Source organism: Haemaphysalis longicornis, unplaced genomic scaffold (assembly GCF_048455015.1).
Source record: "Haemaphysalis longicornis isolate Haplotype H1 unplaced genomic scaffold, Haemaphysalis longicornis Haplotype H1 scaffold_11, whole genome shotgun sequence".
Taxonomy (NCBI): domain Eukaryota; kingdom Metazoa; phylum Arthropoda; class Arachnida; order Ixodida; family Ixodidae; genus Haemaphysalis; species Haemaphysalis longicornis.
In genome coordinates this window covers 125,152,744-125,171,656 of record NW_027526214.1, presented here as the reverse complement: position 1 = coordinate 125,171,656, position 18,913 = coordinate 125,152,744, and the positions used below count along the sequence as shown (strand labels likewise).

Genomic DNA, 18,913 nt, shown 5'->3' with positions numbered 1-18,913 from the left:
ATAAAGCTTTCTAACTGGCTCCATAACAATCAATTAAGTCTAAGTAAAACAAAGTATATTATATTCAAACCAATAAATAAAAGAGATCCCTACAACATCCGTATAACCTACAATGGTACCACACTAGACCGAGTTTTTGAACAGAAATTCTTAGGGGTCTGGTTTGCGGAAGACCTTACATGGACTGCGCATGTTAATAGCCTTAGATCCGACTTATCACGTGTTACCGGGCAAATTTATCAAATACACACAGTGATACCCAACTGGCTGAAACAGACATTATATTACTCCCTTTTCTATTCTAGGCTAAGCTACGGAATCCTGGTATGGGGCACCACAACCGCGTATAACTACAATAAGTTAATTATTCTGCAAAAGAAAATTCTGCGAATGTGCGAAAATTTCAAAGGTGATAGGCGCGATCTAAGAACACGACCACTCTTCATTAAATACAACATGCTGAAAGCCGACCAAGTTTATTATTTTAAGCTTCTACAGTGGATTTACAGGAGCGGGATATATAAATTACCATCTGAAAGTGCAGGCGAATATAATATCCGGAATCCAAAACGAAGGCCATTGCCTATAAGGACGAATTACGGCCAGCAGACTATTGATTTTCAGTCAACAAAAGTGCTAAATATGCAAGAACTGAGCATGAATTTTTCCGACGTCCCATCCACCTTTAAAAAGAAGTGCAGGACGCTTTTAGTAAACACAAATGTTTCGGTGATAACTCGGTAACCTGTATCTCTATGCAATGTACTTGTGGTGTTTTATGGACTAGAAAAAGGGGATAGAAACAACTTTGAAATGCTTTGATGTCAGCCAAAATCCATCGCCCTGAATGAACCTCAGTACAAATTTTATCTTTTTGGTTGTTTGTGTTTATCAATATGGCTTACATTTTTGTATTTGATTTTGTGTTTGTTACTTGTACGCTAATGAAAATTTCGGCGTGAGGGTAAGGCTGGTAATGTATAAACTGATAAATGCTCATGTTCATGTTTCTGTTACTTTGTTGAAAGTGATAAGTGCACTGTTTCAATGTTTTCCTTTCTGCATTATGCTCCGAGTGACTCTGATAGAACTGTTTTAATGTATTCATTAATGTATTGATGTGAATTGATGTACTAACGTAGAAAGGGGGCCGGGACCCCGTCAGCCGGTTTTCGCCTTTAGCCCTGGTCTCCTGTTATACATGTACACTATTAAAGAAAGAATAAAGAAAGAAAGAAAGAAAGATGAAGAGGCAGCATTGAACAGTTCAACGCTGTCAGCTGTACTCATATCATCGCCAGCTTCATTTTTCAATGTAACAGTGTGGGATTACTGCGGGTTAATGATTTGCCAAAATTTTCTGGGGTTATTAGTTAGAATCTTGGGCAAGTCTGTGAGAAAAAACGAGTGTTTCGTGCTGCGTATGGCAAGCAAATATGCTTTTTCGGCCGCGTAGTATTTATCCCCGCGGAAACAGGTTTTATCTTGGCAGCCCGAAATAATCGTTTCTTCTTATTATCTAGTTTTTTCAGGGTTTTTGAGAACAATAGTTTCTGACAAGATGCGCGAAATGTGGTTTCGGTATGTACACCCCGCGTCAAAATAAGCCGGGGCACGCGAGCGCGTGGCAAAATGCATTGCCGCGACATCTGACGTTGCACTTCTGGGGCCCTAATCTCGACTGCACAAATTGCCGGCATTTCGCCCATGTTTTTTTGCGTAAGCACGACGTAAGCAATCAGTGACGTGCTGCACCTATAGCTATGACGACATGCAGTGTAATTTGACGAGTCACTCATAAAGATCGCTACCAAGGCATCAAATATTGTGCAAGAAAGATATAAAAACACTTGGCATGTACTATAAAAATTAAGACGGTAGCTGAGGCTGACAAGAAAAACACATTTCTGGAGGTCAAATTTGACGCCAACACCACAAGGCGATCGAGTAACGTTGATCCAAAAGCGAGCGAAAGGCGGATGTCGAGCTAAAGAACATCACACAATTTTTTATCGTATCTATTTATTTCTTTCAATCGCTTTTATTAACATAGCTGGGCTCTCTGCTTCAATGCAAGCTTTGTTGCGTTATCACCTTCCCTGCCGCCACCACCGCCACGCCATCGTCTGCTACTATGTTACAAGTTTATGGCGTGATCACAGAAAAAGACGGCCGCGACCATCGCTTCTATGACACATAAGAGCAGCGAAGCGCTACGCCTGATAACCGCGGAGCGCACCGATGTCGCCGATTCACTCATTCGTCAAGCTCCACTGCAATCAGCGCTGTAATGAACTAAATAGTCACTTTTCATTGTTATTCTTCTCTTGAGTTCGATCATGTGACCCAAGAGCTTACTAGGACAAGTATAGACAAATGCCATGCATTGGGTTCTCTTTGGCATGGAGAGGCTTGTACTGCCCTCTTATGTTGCGGTTACGCCAAACAAATAATTTTCATTTCATTGCCAAACATAGAAGCAAAATACTGCATGTTATTTGTATGTTCCATGATCGCTGACTTGGAAGCAGTTGAAACTATAATTTGTTCCGGTAGGAAACACGCTTTAAACAGCGCGCATGCGAAACTGCGCCTGCTGCAAATTGCCGCACATTTCGCGGCGCCGTAAGCCGGGGCAATATTGTGCCCTATTTTGCTTGTATTTTGCGACAAAAACAGCCGCCATTTTCAAGCTGTTACGTAGCGTTACGTCACATTTACGCAGGCTGAAGTTGCCAATGCATGACGTAATCGTTCCCGCCAACTGTTTAAATTACGTCACGCCTTCTCAGCCAATCACAGAGGGGGTGTGTATTACAGCAGTATTGTTGTTGAATAGCAAAGGCAGGCTTACGTTGTCATGTCCGCTGCATTTAGTCTGGTTTTTCATTGCCGGCCAAGAATTATGCGCCTTTAGTAACGAGAAATAAGGCAAACTTTAGAACTGGTGTCCGTAGACGACATGAAACGTCAAAATGACGACAGCACACACAACCGCTTTGTCAACCGGAAGCACGTGACCAAAATTGAAAGCCAATCAGAAAAGACTTCCGGAAAATTGCCTGAATTGCCGGCAATTTGTGCAGTCGAGAATAGGGCCCCTGGTGTCGAGACATCGATGTGCGCGTGCGCGTCCAACCACGCTCGTTAGCCTGTCTTTTACTTCGCTTCAATCGGTAGCGCTGGCCACATTCAGAGCTTGGCGCCAGGGGTCACTTTATTTGCTCAACATGCCTTGCTTGTACACGCTTCAGCGGACGAGGGTGAGAGTGAAAATCCGTCGCTCGCCCTGCCCTGCTATGACAGATAACTAATCTTGCCCGTCTCGCGGTGACAGAATTGTGTACCGCATATGCTCTCCCACATCGGTGTTTCTAACAGCGACGCTGTTCTTGGGCTGGGCTTGACTACAGCCTGTCCTTGTATCGTTTTACGCTCCCTCCGGAGTTCCCAGCAATGCGTCTGTGTTTACAGGTAAAGCCGACTTTATGAAGATCGGCGAAAGCTTGGTTTTTGTAAGCTGGCCTTCCGACACTGCCTGTTGCGCAGCGAAGCATGGAAATCTACGGAGGGAGTATGATTAAAGAAAATGGCTTTAACTCCTCTGTTATTAAATGTATCCAAAAACCAGTTCTATGAAACTATGCTGATCGGACGATTATACCGCTATGCCGAGTTTCGTTTACTTGTCGTAATTAGGTAGTGAAGTTGTAAACGTTGGAGGATTCGTTTGTTGTCATTATAATGCAATCTACGGAGAGAGATCGCCATGTATTGGAGAAAACGGTTGTAACTGTGGCTCCACGCTGGTTCCGTAGATATCAATCACAATCGGTGGAACGAGTTGTACTATTTTTTTCGTAAAACATGCAATTGGTTGTTCACTAAGAATGAGCACACAAAACAGAATACGAACTGAAGCGTTAGAAATAATCTATATTATGAATGTGTTATGAGACTTCACCTTGCACACGTTCTGAAACAATTAAAGGGGTCCTGAAATACCTTCCGCCGATGCGTGGATGTACATGTAACCAAATAAAGCAATGTATTAGCAATCTCCTCCTGCAAGAATTTTGTTGAAGCGATGAGTATTAGCTGAGAAATCGTAAATCAAAAACCGCGCATTATCGTCGCGCCGCGTTTCCTCCTCCTTTCAACTTACTCTCCGCTGTTGACGGCGAGCTAGCCTTCCCTCCCATGATGCTGCGCTCCTCGGCGGTGACGTACTTCCGCTATTGCGCTGCTCACACAGCCGTCTGCTACGGGCAAGCTTTGTTGACACCATGAATCCAGCACTCCGCTCAAGGCTGGAAAAGCGAACGAAAGATCTGGCCCCATGAGTGCGGCGGCCTGGCCTTGCCCTTTCGCGGTGTACGTTGCTGCAGAACTTTGCTATCGGCGGAACGCGACTTTTTATCGGCGGCGAACTCGCAGCCGCACGGGGAGGATCCTGCGCTCGCTCCCTTGGATGGACAGCGCACTGTTTATCCAAAAAGCGCCGTATCAGATGTGGCCCCGCTGGTGCCGGGTCTTATTTTGTGGCGGTGGTAATTCCTGCCGGCGGCATGTGAAAAAGACATTTTAAACCGATCCAGAACCCGTGCACAAAACGCGAGTTCAGCTTGGGGCGACGCGTGGTGGAGAGCGGCAACGTTGGCAAAACATGCTCCGCCACGGCTCTGACCTTCCTCGCGCTGGAGCGAGCACCATTTCTGTGACAATATCAAACAACGGTTGCCCTGGCGACAAGGCACAAACCGCTCTAGAAGTCAGTTACGGTTGCGTGATCCCGGTTCAGCTTGGGGCCCCACCTCGCGGCATATGGGCACTGCAGGCATACTACCCACTCCCATTTGGAAGTGCGAGATGCGTTTGGCATTACAGGAGGCGATGGTGTGTGTGTTGTGGACGCCTTTGTTTCGCGATGAAATGCGACGTTGTGCTTCTGCGGGTGGATAGTGCTTCCCATGGTCTGGATTATCTTTCTCAAGCGGCGTACGACTCAACCTCGCATGGCGTATGTGCAGTGTGCGTGGCTAAGAGCCATCTCGGCTTGTGCGCCAGAGTTAAGTGACTTGCTGTTCGTCCCCGCAAACCGCGCGCGAGGTGAGTGCCGAATTTACGAGGGGTAGGAGGAGGAAACCCATCGTCTGTCAATCGCGGTTCAGACTTGAAACGCATGTTGTGACGTTGTGTTCGTTCGAAACGCATCTCTGGATTGTTTGGAAGTTGAATGCGTCAAACCCGGGCATTCGGCTTAGGGCGTTCTCTGCGATTGCAAGAAAGAAGTGCCACGGGGCTTCAAGGCTTTCTTTATGGAACGTATCTCAGGTAAGAGAATATCCATGTCGTGTTATGGCCCTGTTGCATTCAATACGAACGGTTAAGCGTTTGTTTACACTTGTTTCGTTTCTCGTAAAATGTCCAAGCACTCCGGCACTCCGCTGGCAGATCAGCCGGCGAACCGACGCTGAGCAGACGACTCATCTCTTTGCCGGAAGTGCGTAAAAAAGCCGCCCAATAGCAGGATGTCTAGCTCATGACGAACATCTGGGAATCGATGATGTAGACATGTGAAGATGGCGGCGTCCAAAAACACGAAGGAAAGGGTGAGAAAAAAGCGACAAACTTTGCAACAAAAGTGTGAGCTTTCCGCTGCGCGTAAAAGAGTAATACTTGGCACAGATGATGTTGACGACCCAATCTAACGATTGCGCTAGTCAATTTAGTGTGCTCAAAACGCCTTTCAGGGCCCCTTTAAAGAAGGGGAAACGGGAGAAGAGTTCGGCGTGGTCCTGGGCAAAAAAATTACAAAAAATTCAGTGCCCTTCCACTCTGTGAAGAAGGATGGCCATCAAAGCTACGGTGCCGAGCCTCAACGTGAGCTTTGACTAGGTTCAAGGGGTGCACGAAGCAAAACACGTTTGTTTGTAATTTGCGATTCAGCATAGTTCCTGGTTAATTGACTGAATGAACTTTTGATTAACTAGAGTTTTCTTCCGGTGGACAAACATGGGGCTCTCTGTTTCCCTCCCGTAGAATCCTATATGTAGTGACAGCGGACGAGAATTACACAATATTTACAATTTCACTGTGAACCATGCAATTTTGAAAAATATAAAACCCGACTTGGTGTTAGATTCGTCTTAGCGGCTAATTGTCATATAATTTGTTTTGGTATAGTTTCAATAAAACAAGCGTCAGAGCCACTTTCTGTGATGGTATTCCCTCCGAAGCTTGACGTGATTCACTGTTCAACAGTCAATGTGGGAAAGCCATCTTACAAAAATCAAGCTTACAACGATTCACTTAATGTTTGCTTCACCTCCTAACACAAAGGAATTGCTGGGAAGACATTTTAGGGAATAGCCCTTTGGCGCCCTTCTCTGGGCTCAGCTGCGTCGGCGTTGTCGTGACCGTGCGAACGATGGGAAGACCGACGGGTGAAGGAAAGCAAAGAAGGAGAATGTCGCGAAATTGGGAGGGGAGTAGGTTCGCCGTGGTGGCGCGAGCCAGCGCTCTCCGAAAGTGTGCGGTGGGGGAAGGGAAGGGGCAGTATGCTGTGCTCGCACGAGGCGCTCGACGCTTGGAGAAAACGTGAGGGGGGCCTTCGCGCGACAATGATGTGCGTTCCGTTAATGCTATGTTCAGACTAAATACGTAACAGCCGTATCGTGCGCTATGGACGTAAAAAAACGGCGTTTCACACAGTTCGGTTGGCTGAGACAAGAACTGCTTGAGACAAGACAAGAACTGCGCAGTTCTTGTCTACATCTTGTCTACATTCTTGTCTACATCGCTCTATTACCGGAGACGATCTGCTGGATCCTAGCCATAGACAGCTTTCCTTTAAAAAAGAATGCAGCATCTAAAACTTTTGCCTCATCATTGCACTGTACCAAAGGGGGCTGAGGCCTCTGTCAGGCTTTGTAGCCTTTAGTCCCAGCCTGCCTCCTCGTACTTGAGAGGAAATAAAATCTTTGAATCTTTGAAGGTAGCAGTCTCGTTGCCATGTATCCTTTGCCAGAGCAGCGCAGAGCGAGCAACGCATCTTCACCCTCGCCCTCGGCCGCTGAAGCATGTGCGAGCAAGATGGGTTGACCAAAGAAAGTGGCCCCTGGCACCAAGCGCTGAATGTGACCAGCGTTGCCGTTTGAAGCGAATGAAAAGGCAGGCTAGCGAGCGTGGTTGGACGCGCACGCGCACATCGGTGTCTCGACACCAGATGTGCAACGTCAGATGTCGCGGCGATGCATTTTGCCACGCGCTCGCGTGCCCCGGCTTATATTGAAGCCGGGTGTACTTTCTTGCCAATTCCCCTATTTTGTTTTTGAAAATCGTCCAGTTGTCCTCTACTGATCTTTTCCAAAAGTCTGCTTCGAAGTTCGGAAAAAAATTTAGAAGTTCGTTATTTATTGCCTCGTAGTTTCCTTTATCCTACAGACTGATAGTTTTAGGATGAGGCTTGCGGGACAAGTGGTCGAAATTCAAGACTGTGTGTATGACCTTGTGATCGCTGATTTCACGAAGGTATGTAAGTTAAGATAAACGGTCAGGGTGCGTTGTTAGTATCAAGTCTAGTATGTTGGCTCAGTTGTTTGTCACGCGGGTTGGCTCCGATACCAACTGGGTGAGATTAAAGTTCAAGCAGATATTTATGACTTCTTTTGTTTCAGTACTGCTCCCTGTCAAAGCGACTTGGTATATCGGGATAGTTAAAATTGCCAAAAAGCAGCACATGCGCGTTGGGTTGTTTAACAGTGCGGTAATTCAATATGTTGTTAAGTTTCTCTGGAAAGTTTGGGCTGCTTTGTGGGGGCCGATAGCACACTCCAAGCAGAAGAGGTAGTGGCGTAGAACGAATACGAAGCCATAATATTTCATTGTCAGATGTAATATCAACAACTGAGTACGATAGTGACTTGCTAGTGGCGATTAAAACACCTCCCCCTCGAGCCCCTTATTTGCGGTCGTTTCGAAAAACGTCAAAATTCCGGAGATCAGCCAGGATGTCATTGTCCGTAACGTCACTTGACAGCCACGTTTCGGTTAGGAGGAGTATATTATGCTCCTTTCGTTGCAAATGTCGTCAAAAGACGATAGTCTTTGTAGACATTTGCCAAGAAAATGCCTCCTTTGATTTCCCGCTCATCTCTCATGCTGCTCCTGTACCGTCGCGCTGTACCATAGAAGGTAAACACACTAAAGGTTTGCGCAAAGCGATTTGAATTTACCGCGTTCCACTGCTGCAGGCTGGGTTCCTCGATAGGGAGGCGAAGCTAAAGCTTTCCGGGCGAGGGCAGCGCTGCCCTCTCCCCTCCGCGGGAGTACGCGGGGGCGGCCGCTGCTTTGGCACGGGCTTTTTTCGCTGCGCGCGTGCTGCATTTTTCGCGCTAGGAAGAAGGCTGGGTAAATTTTTTTTTTTCACTTATGAAACCATACGCGTCAGCACGTGTCCAGCAAGTTCGGTTTAAACGTGGAGTAGTTACTGAGTTCATTTTTGTTGACGTTTGTTTGTCGTCTGCTACAGACGCCCCGTTTGCTACCCGCCGCTCGACCGGCAGGCTGCCCCCACGATTTTAAGGGGACAGTCGTCGGATGCTGTCTTCTCGCCTGCAAGGCGACAGCTGTTCAGCTTGACACAGCGTACTTTTCTCTTGTTTGTTACTCCCTTCGCGTTCTCGCGCTTCGGACATCCGGATTTTCTCGACTGCAGCAACACTGAGGCTTGCAAGAAATGTAAGATAAGCGTGATTGATTATGGTTAATAGGTTATTTCTTACTCTTGAAACAATCAGCTGCATCTTATAAAAGCGCATTAGAAAGGCATACGCTAATTAAGGGGTGCGCTGACAGCGCCGCATTTTCATTTTACTTGTCCTTGAAGGAATTTTTGTTCGCAATGTTTGTCACCCGCTTGGAGTACAAGTATGGATTAGAGTGACAGTTCGCGGAAACAACATAACAGCTCGCGGCGTATAACTTTTAATTACTATTATTATACAGAATTTGGTGTATACCTCTTTTAATTACCAGTATTTGTAAATGTGGGAAAAATGTGGGAAATGTGGGTAAATGTGGGAAAAAACCCGCCGTGGTGGCTCAGTGATAAGGCGTTGCGCTGCTGAGAACGAGGTCGCGGGTTCGATTGAAAAGCCGTTCACCAGACGCAGTCGTTTCGCGATGACTGAGGTGGTGAGACCAGCCAAGGGTCGCCCACAAGACCACGTTTTATCCCGTAAAACCGCCGAGGCGCTCGGCCGTTCGAGCAGCGCGTAGCAGATGACGCGTCTCTAGCAGACGACAAGACAAGCACCGGCAAAAATGGACCCAATAGGTATTCTACGTATAAACCGAACTTGCTGGACACGTGCTAACGTGTATGCTTTCATAAGTTCAAAGAAAATTTTACCCGGACCTCACCGTAGCGCGATAAATGTAGCACGCGCGCAGCGAAAAAAGCACGTCCCGAAGCGGCGGCAGCCGCGGCGTACTCCCGCGGAGGGTAAGGTCCCTGAAAGAACTAAGGTAGCGCCAACTGCTCCCTCCTTCTCCGCTGCCCTCCTCTTTTTTCTCTCCCCTCACCCGCGGCGCCGCCGTCCCTTTAACTCCGCGGCGGGGCCGCCATATTTGTTGGCCACTTGAGAGCAGACGCCCTCGCTACGCTTCAGGGCGCTCGCTGCAGTTTGCTCTTGTTTTCGCGCCGAAATCGCTCTTTGGTAGCATTTATAGGATTTCTAGAGCCCCGTTTTACCAACAGGCACTGAGTGATAGTGTTTTGTTTTATATTTTTGTCTACAAGGGGATATTTGCGGGGCGTATGCCGCTGGCGCATACGCACAGCGCGGTTTTTGTTTACGTGTGCGGCATTCTGTAACACCTCAGGATAGCTCGTGAATGCGAAAGGATCGAGCGTGGACATTTCAAACTGCTCTGTTACGGTAGTTCCGTTCTTGCATTCGCGTGACTGTGGTCGTGCAATCACTGCACAGAGGTCTTGCGCACGGTTCGCGGCAGTATACAGTGCGCTTCATTCGCAAATGCCGTAGTTCGAGCGCTGCGCTGGCGTCCTTGCACTCGCCTTTCTTGCGATAATTGTGTATCCTCAGCGGCGTTCACTCTGCGCCCGCTTTTACTAACGACCTACAGCCTACCTTAATTACGCGCAGTTTAGAGTGCTTTGCCGTTTTTGTAGAAATGTTTCCTTCACCTTCATGTCGTTATAGGCTGCTGTGAGTAGACTAAAAACATACACATGCTGTTGTGCGTGTGTGCACGTACAGCGACGTGAAAAGCTCCTGCTTCCCCGACTTCGCAGCCGGATACACTAAACTACACTCGCGGCCGTACGTTCATGTGCGAACCTAGTGAAAAACGCAGACTTGTAATTCTGGGAATACGCGCCAGAGAAGACTGCGATCAATCGATCGGGTAAACTGAAATTACAGTCCCTCTAGGTACAAATTATGTAACTAGTTACTGCAGTTAATTAATCATGCAATACGTTTTTTCACAGGGCGCGGTCGTTTACAGCCGTTATTAATGGAGGCGCCTGGACAGAATTGTTTTGTGCTGGGATATATTCTGGCAGATTTGTACATTGCACTAACACAGGGATACACCCGAAAGAAATTCGAAAGAGGACCAATGTCACGATGATTATCAAGAGAAAACAATAAATCACAAAAATGAATTGGTGCCAGCAAATAGATATTTTATTGGAACAAACGTCCGTAATGACGTCGTGCAGGTGGCTTGTGCTGCTGACGTGGCTTCCCGTGAGAAAAAATGTTGGGAGTGGCATTTGGGTTTAGTTTTTTTAACGCCAAGCTTCTCCAATATACGTTGCTCAAATTGATCCGTGAAATAATCGTATTGAGAAGGGAAAAGAAATGTCGCCACCGAGTTTGAGATGCGCCACAAACACTCCGCAAATATAGGTAATAATGCATTGCAGAAGGGAGTGAGTGACTGTTCTACCGTAGCATGGTCAAATTCGTGTTCGCGCATCTGCTCAGTGCCGCGTCCGCTCAACTCGCTACACTAAACCCGTTTAGCAAGCGCTTTGCTGGACAAAAATACGTCTGCTGAAAATAATATAGTCGCCCAGTGTGTTTTGGTTCAAATCGCAATGACTGGATACGCTGCGCCATTGACTTCTAAGATGAAGTAAGCGCGCACACTGCAAATGTACGGCATCACGTGTAATGCAAACGTAAGTCGTAATTAACGTTCCTCTGTGCATACACGGAAGAAAGGGCGTACAGCCGTTACGGTGCGAATATGCATTTGAAGTGCTCATTCAAACGTGCGCGAATTTAATAAAGCGATAACAGAAATTGCGCATCAAACGTACGTCAACGGCGCGGTCACTATATTAGCTGACCTTAAATTGTTTTACCTAGCCGCAATTTTTTTTTTCTCGCAACAGCCTCAATTTGCGCCGCACCGACCAAGCCCATATTACGCAGCAAATCACTCCGATGTCATAACAACGGGATTATAATACCACCCGGGTAGCTAACACACAAAACATGACTTCACGCCAAAAAGAGCGTACACGCACTCGGAACGCACACGATACATGGTCAGACGCAAGCTGCCGTCGGCCAAAACAAGCATGAATTCAGGTGAACAATTCTCGCGTCACGAAACCCTTACGACAACTGACTGAACATGCTACGCCGCTGATATTGATGCTGGAAGTTAAGCGCGCACATGACAAATACACGGCCTCTTATCCAAACCAAAGCTTACGACGGGACGAACTCGGCGCTGCGCGCAATGCCTACTCAGAACAAAACGTGGACGACGGTCGCGAAGGGAATACGCATTTCTTCGTAAGTGACCGCTCAAGCTCGCGCAGAATTTAACAGAGCAAGAACAAGCATTCAGAAACTTACCTCGCAAAAGAGTGATGGTAGCGTCGGCCTGAAGTATGCCCGTTCAAATCTATGCAACCAAACTTTTCTCCTTTCTGCGTCGCGTTTCCCGGACGGAATAACGAAGTCTTGTGCCCTGCCTGACGATATTCGCGCTGCCTAAGGCACAACACATCGACACCGAGAAGCAACCTAAAACGACACCGGTGCGACATTTTTTCGAATCGAGCAGCTAATTCCGGTACTGAAGCACGGTGGCGACGGTGGCTCGGAAGCCAGCAATGGCGTCGCAGCGGCGGCGTTGCGCAATGTCCCAGCCGGCGAGGCATCGGCGAGGCGACCGGGCGGCGGAGCAAAAAAAAACAAAACCACGTGACTTTTCCCTTGGCCAATGGCGCACGGCGTTCGCCGGCGAAAAAGAAAATGGCAAAAAAACGAAGTAAGAGAGGAGCGCGGGCGAGAGCGAAAGGCGGCGAGATCTAAAGATGGCGCTACCTTAGTAATTTTAGGGACCTAAGCGGAGGGGAGAGTGCAGCGCCACCCGGCGATCGTTCCGGAGCTTATGCTAGCGCTTCAGTACGGCGGAGACGCGTGTGAATAGAGGCGGCCGTCTACAAGGTTTATAGAACCGCGTGGCCACGTGCTCCACGTGCGTTCCTAGCAGAGCGTGGAACCTAGCTAGTGGAACCTTTCGTTGCTTTGTCCGCGTGATTTTTCATATGCCGCCAGGAGGCGGTGGTTTTCTGCTGTACATATAGAACGAAAAACCAAGCATCCCTGAATTTTTAAATAAAGGAACACTGTAAATATCCCTTGTGTACTAATTTCCTGTATTATATTTGCGTAATGTCTTGTTCTTGTTCAACAAAGTTGACAAGTATGAACATATAAACCGGGCTTAGACGTTTACATTTGGCTCTGAGTACATAAGACTATTGCGCAGTAAGAATTTTACTTTGGCCGGGTGGCTGAATCGAGTTAGACAGACAGACGGACAAACAGGCAGACATACAGACAGACCAAAATTTGTGTGTTTAAAGGTGTTGTGCCACCAAATTTTAACTCTGTAAAAAGCCTGCTGTAGGCTTCCTCTGCATCCAACGACCCTCAACACGAAGTGCTGGGTACAGCAAGCGCTTAATATATATTTTAATTCGCTTCTAAAAATTACCTAAATGCTCTTCTGGAAATCGGGACCCATCGCTAGCGCCACTAACCATGACGTCAGGGAATTGCCAGCGTAACAAAGTTTGTGACGTCATACAACGTTAGCGACTCGAGCGACGTCAGCGTGAACTCCAGTTACCACAGTGTAATGAATGTTGGGCCGGGCCGCATAGAAAGTCACGAGACTTGACTACTGTGGTCTCGCGCACGCACACACAACATTATATTAGCTGGATAACGGAGAAAGCCGGAACAGACACTGTAGCACACGAGCGAACTAGATGCGGGAATATTCAAGTGCGGAAGACAGTAAACAAAGTCTTGAAGAAAGTCACGCGCTCACAGACGCCGATCGCGCGACGAGACGATCGCTGATGCGACGACGCGGAGACGTAGTTCTCTGGATGGCAACGGGGCAGACTAGTGAAGTCGATGAGGAGGTGCCCTCTCGCTGGCAGGGACGTGGCGGTGGCCGATGGCTAGCGGCGGGACGGAAGTGCTTAGGCCTGCGCCATGCCGAGGCCTCGCTGCCCGCGCTCCATGCCACCGGAACACCGCTCACGCTGACTGGCGCAACACCTCCTTGTGGTCTCGTCGGCCGTCGTCTCGTCGACAGCCCGGGCCGTGGCTCAGACGGGAGAGCCGGCGACGGTCCTCGGGCCTACACCGCGAGGGTGGCCGTCTTGCTGCCTCCGAAACGAACAGCTTCCGACGTCCTTCTTCTTCTTCCCTGCTTCCTCGATGCTGCTTTCTCTAGCGCGCACGTTACGCCACCGGTACCGGCGGATTGGCCCCCACTCTGCACGGCCCCTTCACTACACACAGTTTGTTTGGTCGCTTGGTCGTATCAGACACACTATGCCGACACGACGGCGACGCCGACGCGACGCCGACGAGTCGCCAAACCATCGGCCAACTGCCGAATATCCAGACCGCGTTGTCACACTACGCCGACGGCGACAGAAACACGTCGGCCGATGGAAAGTCGCCGTAGTGTGACTGACTCGCCGACCGAAGACGCCAACAAAACCGGTCGCCTGACTGGTCGCCCGACGCGTCGTCGGGAATCGACCGAGAGAAACTGCGCCCCGACAACATTCGTGCCGCAATGAACGCGGCTTTATTTTGTTAGTTTCTGGAGTGTAATAAACTCAGTAAGTTCAATGAAGCCCATACAACTCAACACTGCCGCTAATGCGATTCGTATATTGGCGTTCGACGCTTCGGCCGTGCTCTTCGGCGACGCCGCTACCCCGGAATGCGTGTGCGATCTGCTCGCCTGTAGAAAATAGTTTCGTGCAGAAGAATTTGGGTAATAAGAGATCACTATCGGCAAAGGTTTTTAACGTAAAACGTAAAACCAAAGTACGGTAAGCACTATCCCTTTAGTGCAAAATCGCAGTCGCAGCCGGGCACACTTATTTTTGCGAGCGCTTTCGCAAAATAGCAGAGTTGATGGCGATAAGCTGTTGCGGGGGCTTCGCAAAACCTTGCTGCGCAAGCGCTATTTAAGAAATTTGAGTTTACAAGTCAGGAATTCTGTAAACTAGCTAGTCAACACCGACGTACGACTCCAAGGATGGGCCTCCATCTAGTACACCTGCTATATCGCAATGGCAAACCGGTTGTTCGGTGGCTCAGTTGTTTCGCGCGTCGCGCCCGCCCGGTCAACGTTGCGAGGTCGATTCGCGGGGAGGGTAACCTTTTTTTTTTTTTTTTTTGAGCGTTTTTTTTAGCATTGTTATGGTTTGCATATCCATGGTTTTCATTTGTCTGCATCCGAGGATGCAGACAAAGAATCCGTGTCGGAGCTGTCGCGGCTTGACGTGACGAGTCGGCGTGTTTACTTCCGTGGTGAAGCACGTATGTGGGGGAGCAGACGCCGCAGTAAAGTCGCAACGTACCGCAGCGCCGCATGGTAGACACGCGTGGCAGAGCGTCCGCGCAACCATAGCCTCCTATATAACCTACTAAAGGAGGCTATGGCGCAACACTGTGACGTCACTGCTTGAATCGGCGCCCAGAAACCGAAACCGAATCCTGTTCACATGAATCGTGCGATAATAAATTTTTTACTCAGAATATGTGCATGTGAGAGCATGTATCATGCTTTCTAATGAAATATAAAACGTTTGCAACAAAGAATGCACAAGCAACAAATTTGGTGGCACAACACCTTTAAGTAGCCCAAGAAAGACTATCGTCTTTAAAATGAAAAAAACTCCCACCTCCCCTCGCGGGAACCCCTGTGTATATGCGACGCATTGGCGGAGCGGCGAAGGGACCGCGTTTTATAGCGCGCATAACGTTGAGGGGACTGCGTAAGCCGGTACCAGTCGATGACGACGTTGGCGTACTTGTAAAGCGGCGTGGACTCTAGGTGTTTGAGCCAAGCGTGGATGTTGCTTCGCCGGAGAACGGCACACCGGTTATATGCGCAGCGCGCCCGAAGGAGAGGAAACCGCGGAAGAGAGAGTACTGCACATGCGCCGGCCCCAGAGCGTCTGCCGCGGCTATGACGCAACGTACCGCGGCTATGACGCAACACAATCCAACACAATCCACTTTAATCCAATCCAATCCAAGCCAAGCCAAGCCAACCCAATCCAATGCCCCTCGCTAGAGAGTGTTCGCTATCGGAGAGGAGAGGGGATGAGCGGCGCAGAGTGCAGCTGGCGCGACGAGGAGACTGGGGGAGGGGTGGACAACGCTGACGACGACGACGACGACGCCGGAGGGACAAGGCGAGTGAATCAGATGCTCTGCATCTAAAAAGAAGATACCGATCGCATGTTAATTCTTTTTTACTTTTTGCGAGCGCCCGGCATCGTCAGGCCCCACACTCAAGAACACTCTGCCCACCGTGAACTCTCGCGTGCAAGCCATTCAGTCGCCTGTTAACGCCGAGTTCGGGAAGCAGGTTGCCGCGGGCTGTAGTACGTACTAATGCGGTCCACTTTGTGAGAGATGTGAAAGACTGCGGACAAAAGGATCCGGGCCTACCAGTCATGGAAACCTTTCAGCGGAAAGCTCGGAAATCCATGTCACGTGCAGCAGCCGGGTCGCCGACGAAGGGCAGAGGGGTTTCTCCAGTTTCTCCGCCCTGCTGTTTCTCCTGTACTGCACTAGGGGAAGCTGATCCAATTTTCGATGCGACTGCATCTCATTCACTCGCCTTGTCCCTCCATACGGCGTTGTTGTTGTCTTCCACACCCCTCCCCCATTCTCCTTGCCGCGCGAACTGCGCTCTCCGCCGCTCACCCCCTCTCCTCTCCGATAGCGAACACTCTCTCGCCAGGGGCATTGGATTGGATTCGATTAAGTTGGCTTGGCTTGGCTTGGCTTGGCTTGGCTTGGCTTGGCTTGGAGTGGATTGGATTGGATTTGGATTGGATTGGATTAAAATGGATTGTGTTGGATTGTGTTGCGTCATAGCCGCGCGGCGTTGCGTCATAGCCGCGGTCGTTCCAGCACCGACGTTCCGATTTCGGGCACGTGCATAGACTTGATCTTCGCTGCAAATTGCACGGTGGTCCCGTTACTTCACCATCCACTACCCGTACATTTCAGCGACCACAAGGCCGTCATCGTTAACGTTACGCCGCGTGTTAAATAAAGAATACATCATACGCGTTCCTCACACGTTTCACGCAATTAGAGAATAAACACAGCGGAAACACCAAGTGAACCCCCAAGATGCGTCGCATCTCCACAGGGTTCCCCTCGCGGGAAGGTGGGCTAATTTTTTTCTGCTCATTTGAATCGCACAGCTGCCTTTTTACATCCAGAGTAAGTAAAACGGGAGCTACAGTCAAACTCCGCTACAACGAACTCCGCTACAACAAAATTCCCGCTTCAACGAAGGTTTTTCGATTCCCCGCCCGCATCCCATAGGCCCCAATGTATTAAAACTCCCTCCACAACGAACCACTTTTTTTATTGTTCTCCCGGTTCAACGAAATTTTCCCGGGACACAAGTCACTCGATCTGCAACGGACTGAACCACTCTAACTAATTTTGATAAGTTCTAACAATGTAAATTATTAGTAGCAACATTTTCTCCGAACATCCGGACATCGAGAAGCTGCCGCTTCTCGATGTCCGGATTACCGGCGCCGACGGCGCTCAAACGCGGCGGCGGCGGCGGCGGCGGCGGAGGAGGAGGAAACGGCCGAAGCATGGGCAGCTCTCGAGGAAGCCGGCATTGTTCCTGAGAACGTAGCATTGAGCGACTACGTAAATGCCGACGCGGACGTGGTCGTCTACGAGGAGCTGAGTGATGCCGAGATCCTCAAAAGTGCTCGCGCCGCCTCCGCCGCCGCCGCCGATTCATCCGACGACGAAGAAGTCGGGCATGGTGTTCCGACGGTCCCGACGTCAGTGACCGCGTCGCAGGTCATGGACTCCTTGGACGTTTTACGTAGTTTCCTTGGCGCCCATGACGATGATGTCGCCATGCAGCTCCTCGCAGACTGTGAGCAGCGCATTCTCCCGTTGCTCGTGCGAAAGCGCAAACAGTCAAAAATCAGCGATTTTTTCAAGTTTTGGAAATAAAATGCTCCCAGAGTGTCGTGCATATCCTGTGCATATCCGTGACCGCAAATTAAAATATAAACTCCGCGCTGTGATTTCACGACGCCTGCTTTTGCGCGGATCTCCACGAGTACGACGCGCATATTACAACGCTGGTCTAAGCGCCGCGAGACGCGTTGTGACCGCAAATTACGATATAAACTCCGTGCTATAAACTCCGTGCTATCAGTTTCGCATCTGTTGTTTTACGGGGAAATCAAATTCTCCCGTACTGTAAAATGATGCTGAAATCCATGAAATTTCCCCGTACTCAAAACGATCTGCTATCCATTTCCGATAGTTAGTGGTTTCTTGAAGTTTTCGGAGCATGTTTATTTCGTGCGGGTTTGTCGGCCACGCGTTCCTTAATTCTTACTCTCACATTTGCAATCCTTATTTTTGTTCATTTAGAAAAAAAGTCTGCGGGAGCCTTGTTGGATTCATTGGCGACACCCCTGATGTTAGCTGGGGCACTTCGCTAGCCCTTGTGTGCTGCGCTCTTTTTGCTAGTAACTCAAGGCTGTACCGTTTTCTCACGGCTTGCGGCACAACTCGCTATGCCTTCGTCACAGGTACCAACTACTTGAAACCAAAGTTTTGCTCTTATTTGATGCAGTCGCGTGAATAAAAGCTTGTTATATCTGGCAAAATGATCGAATACCGACCCGCTGCTGCTTTATCCCACAGGCTTGGACTGGACGCAGTGATCACCAACTACCCGAGGAACGCCCTCGCGGCCATGAAATGGAACGACGTCGCACCATTGGTGCGGCTCGCTGGCCGCCAAGACAGCCCTTGGACTCGCGTTATTAGAGACAGGTAGATACGTTAAATATGTCTAAACTGGATTCATGCAAAATTACTGTCAACTCCATGGTAGCGGAAATCAATCTTCATTCCTCGCCCTCAAGATACCCTTCCGCTGCTGCCAAATAAAAACTCAGTACGAAGGATTGGCGTTTGTGTGCTGTCTTTGGTACCAACCTATGACATTTAAAGGCCTCATCACAGTATCGGTGAACAAACACTGCCCATGTAGAAACTTTCGATCTGAGTGCTTATGAAAACATGTCTGGAGAGGGAAACGCCGTGTGTAACTGAGTGGGCTAACAGCTCTCTTAACGTGTTTTCCTTGCACGAACAATGTTGTCATCTGCACTGTTGAAACCGGAAAGAAGGTTTCAGGTCTCGTGAAGGTAGAACGGCTAGGGTTCGGACCAGAAAAGCCCAAGAAAAAAGTTATAAATACTTATTTTAGGAGGGGAAGAATAGCAGTACCCACTGTAATG

General features: G+C 48.9%; 1 protein-coding gene across 4 annotated transcripts in view; it reads left to right on the top strand.

Annotated features, from left to right (window-relative positions):
* Positions 1–18,577, top strand: part of LOC144160997 (dermonecrotic toxin StSicTox-betaIB1i-like) — an 81,919-nt gene extending 63,342 nt beyond the window's left edge. For all 4 annotated transcript variants that reach the window (XM_077692066.1, XM_077692064.1, XM_077692067.1 and 1 more), the window contains one exon: positions 18,312–18,577. In XM_077692066.1, coding sequence (XP_077548192.1) covers positions 18,312–18,447 — 136 coding nt within the window. In that variant the 3' untranslated portion in view covers positions 18,448–18,577. The remainder of the gene's footprint in view (positions 1–18,311) is intronic.
* Positions 18,578–18,913: the final 336 nt, after the last annotated feature.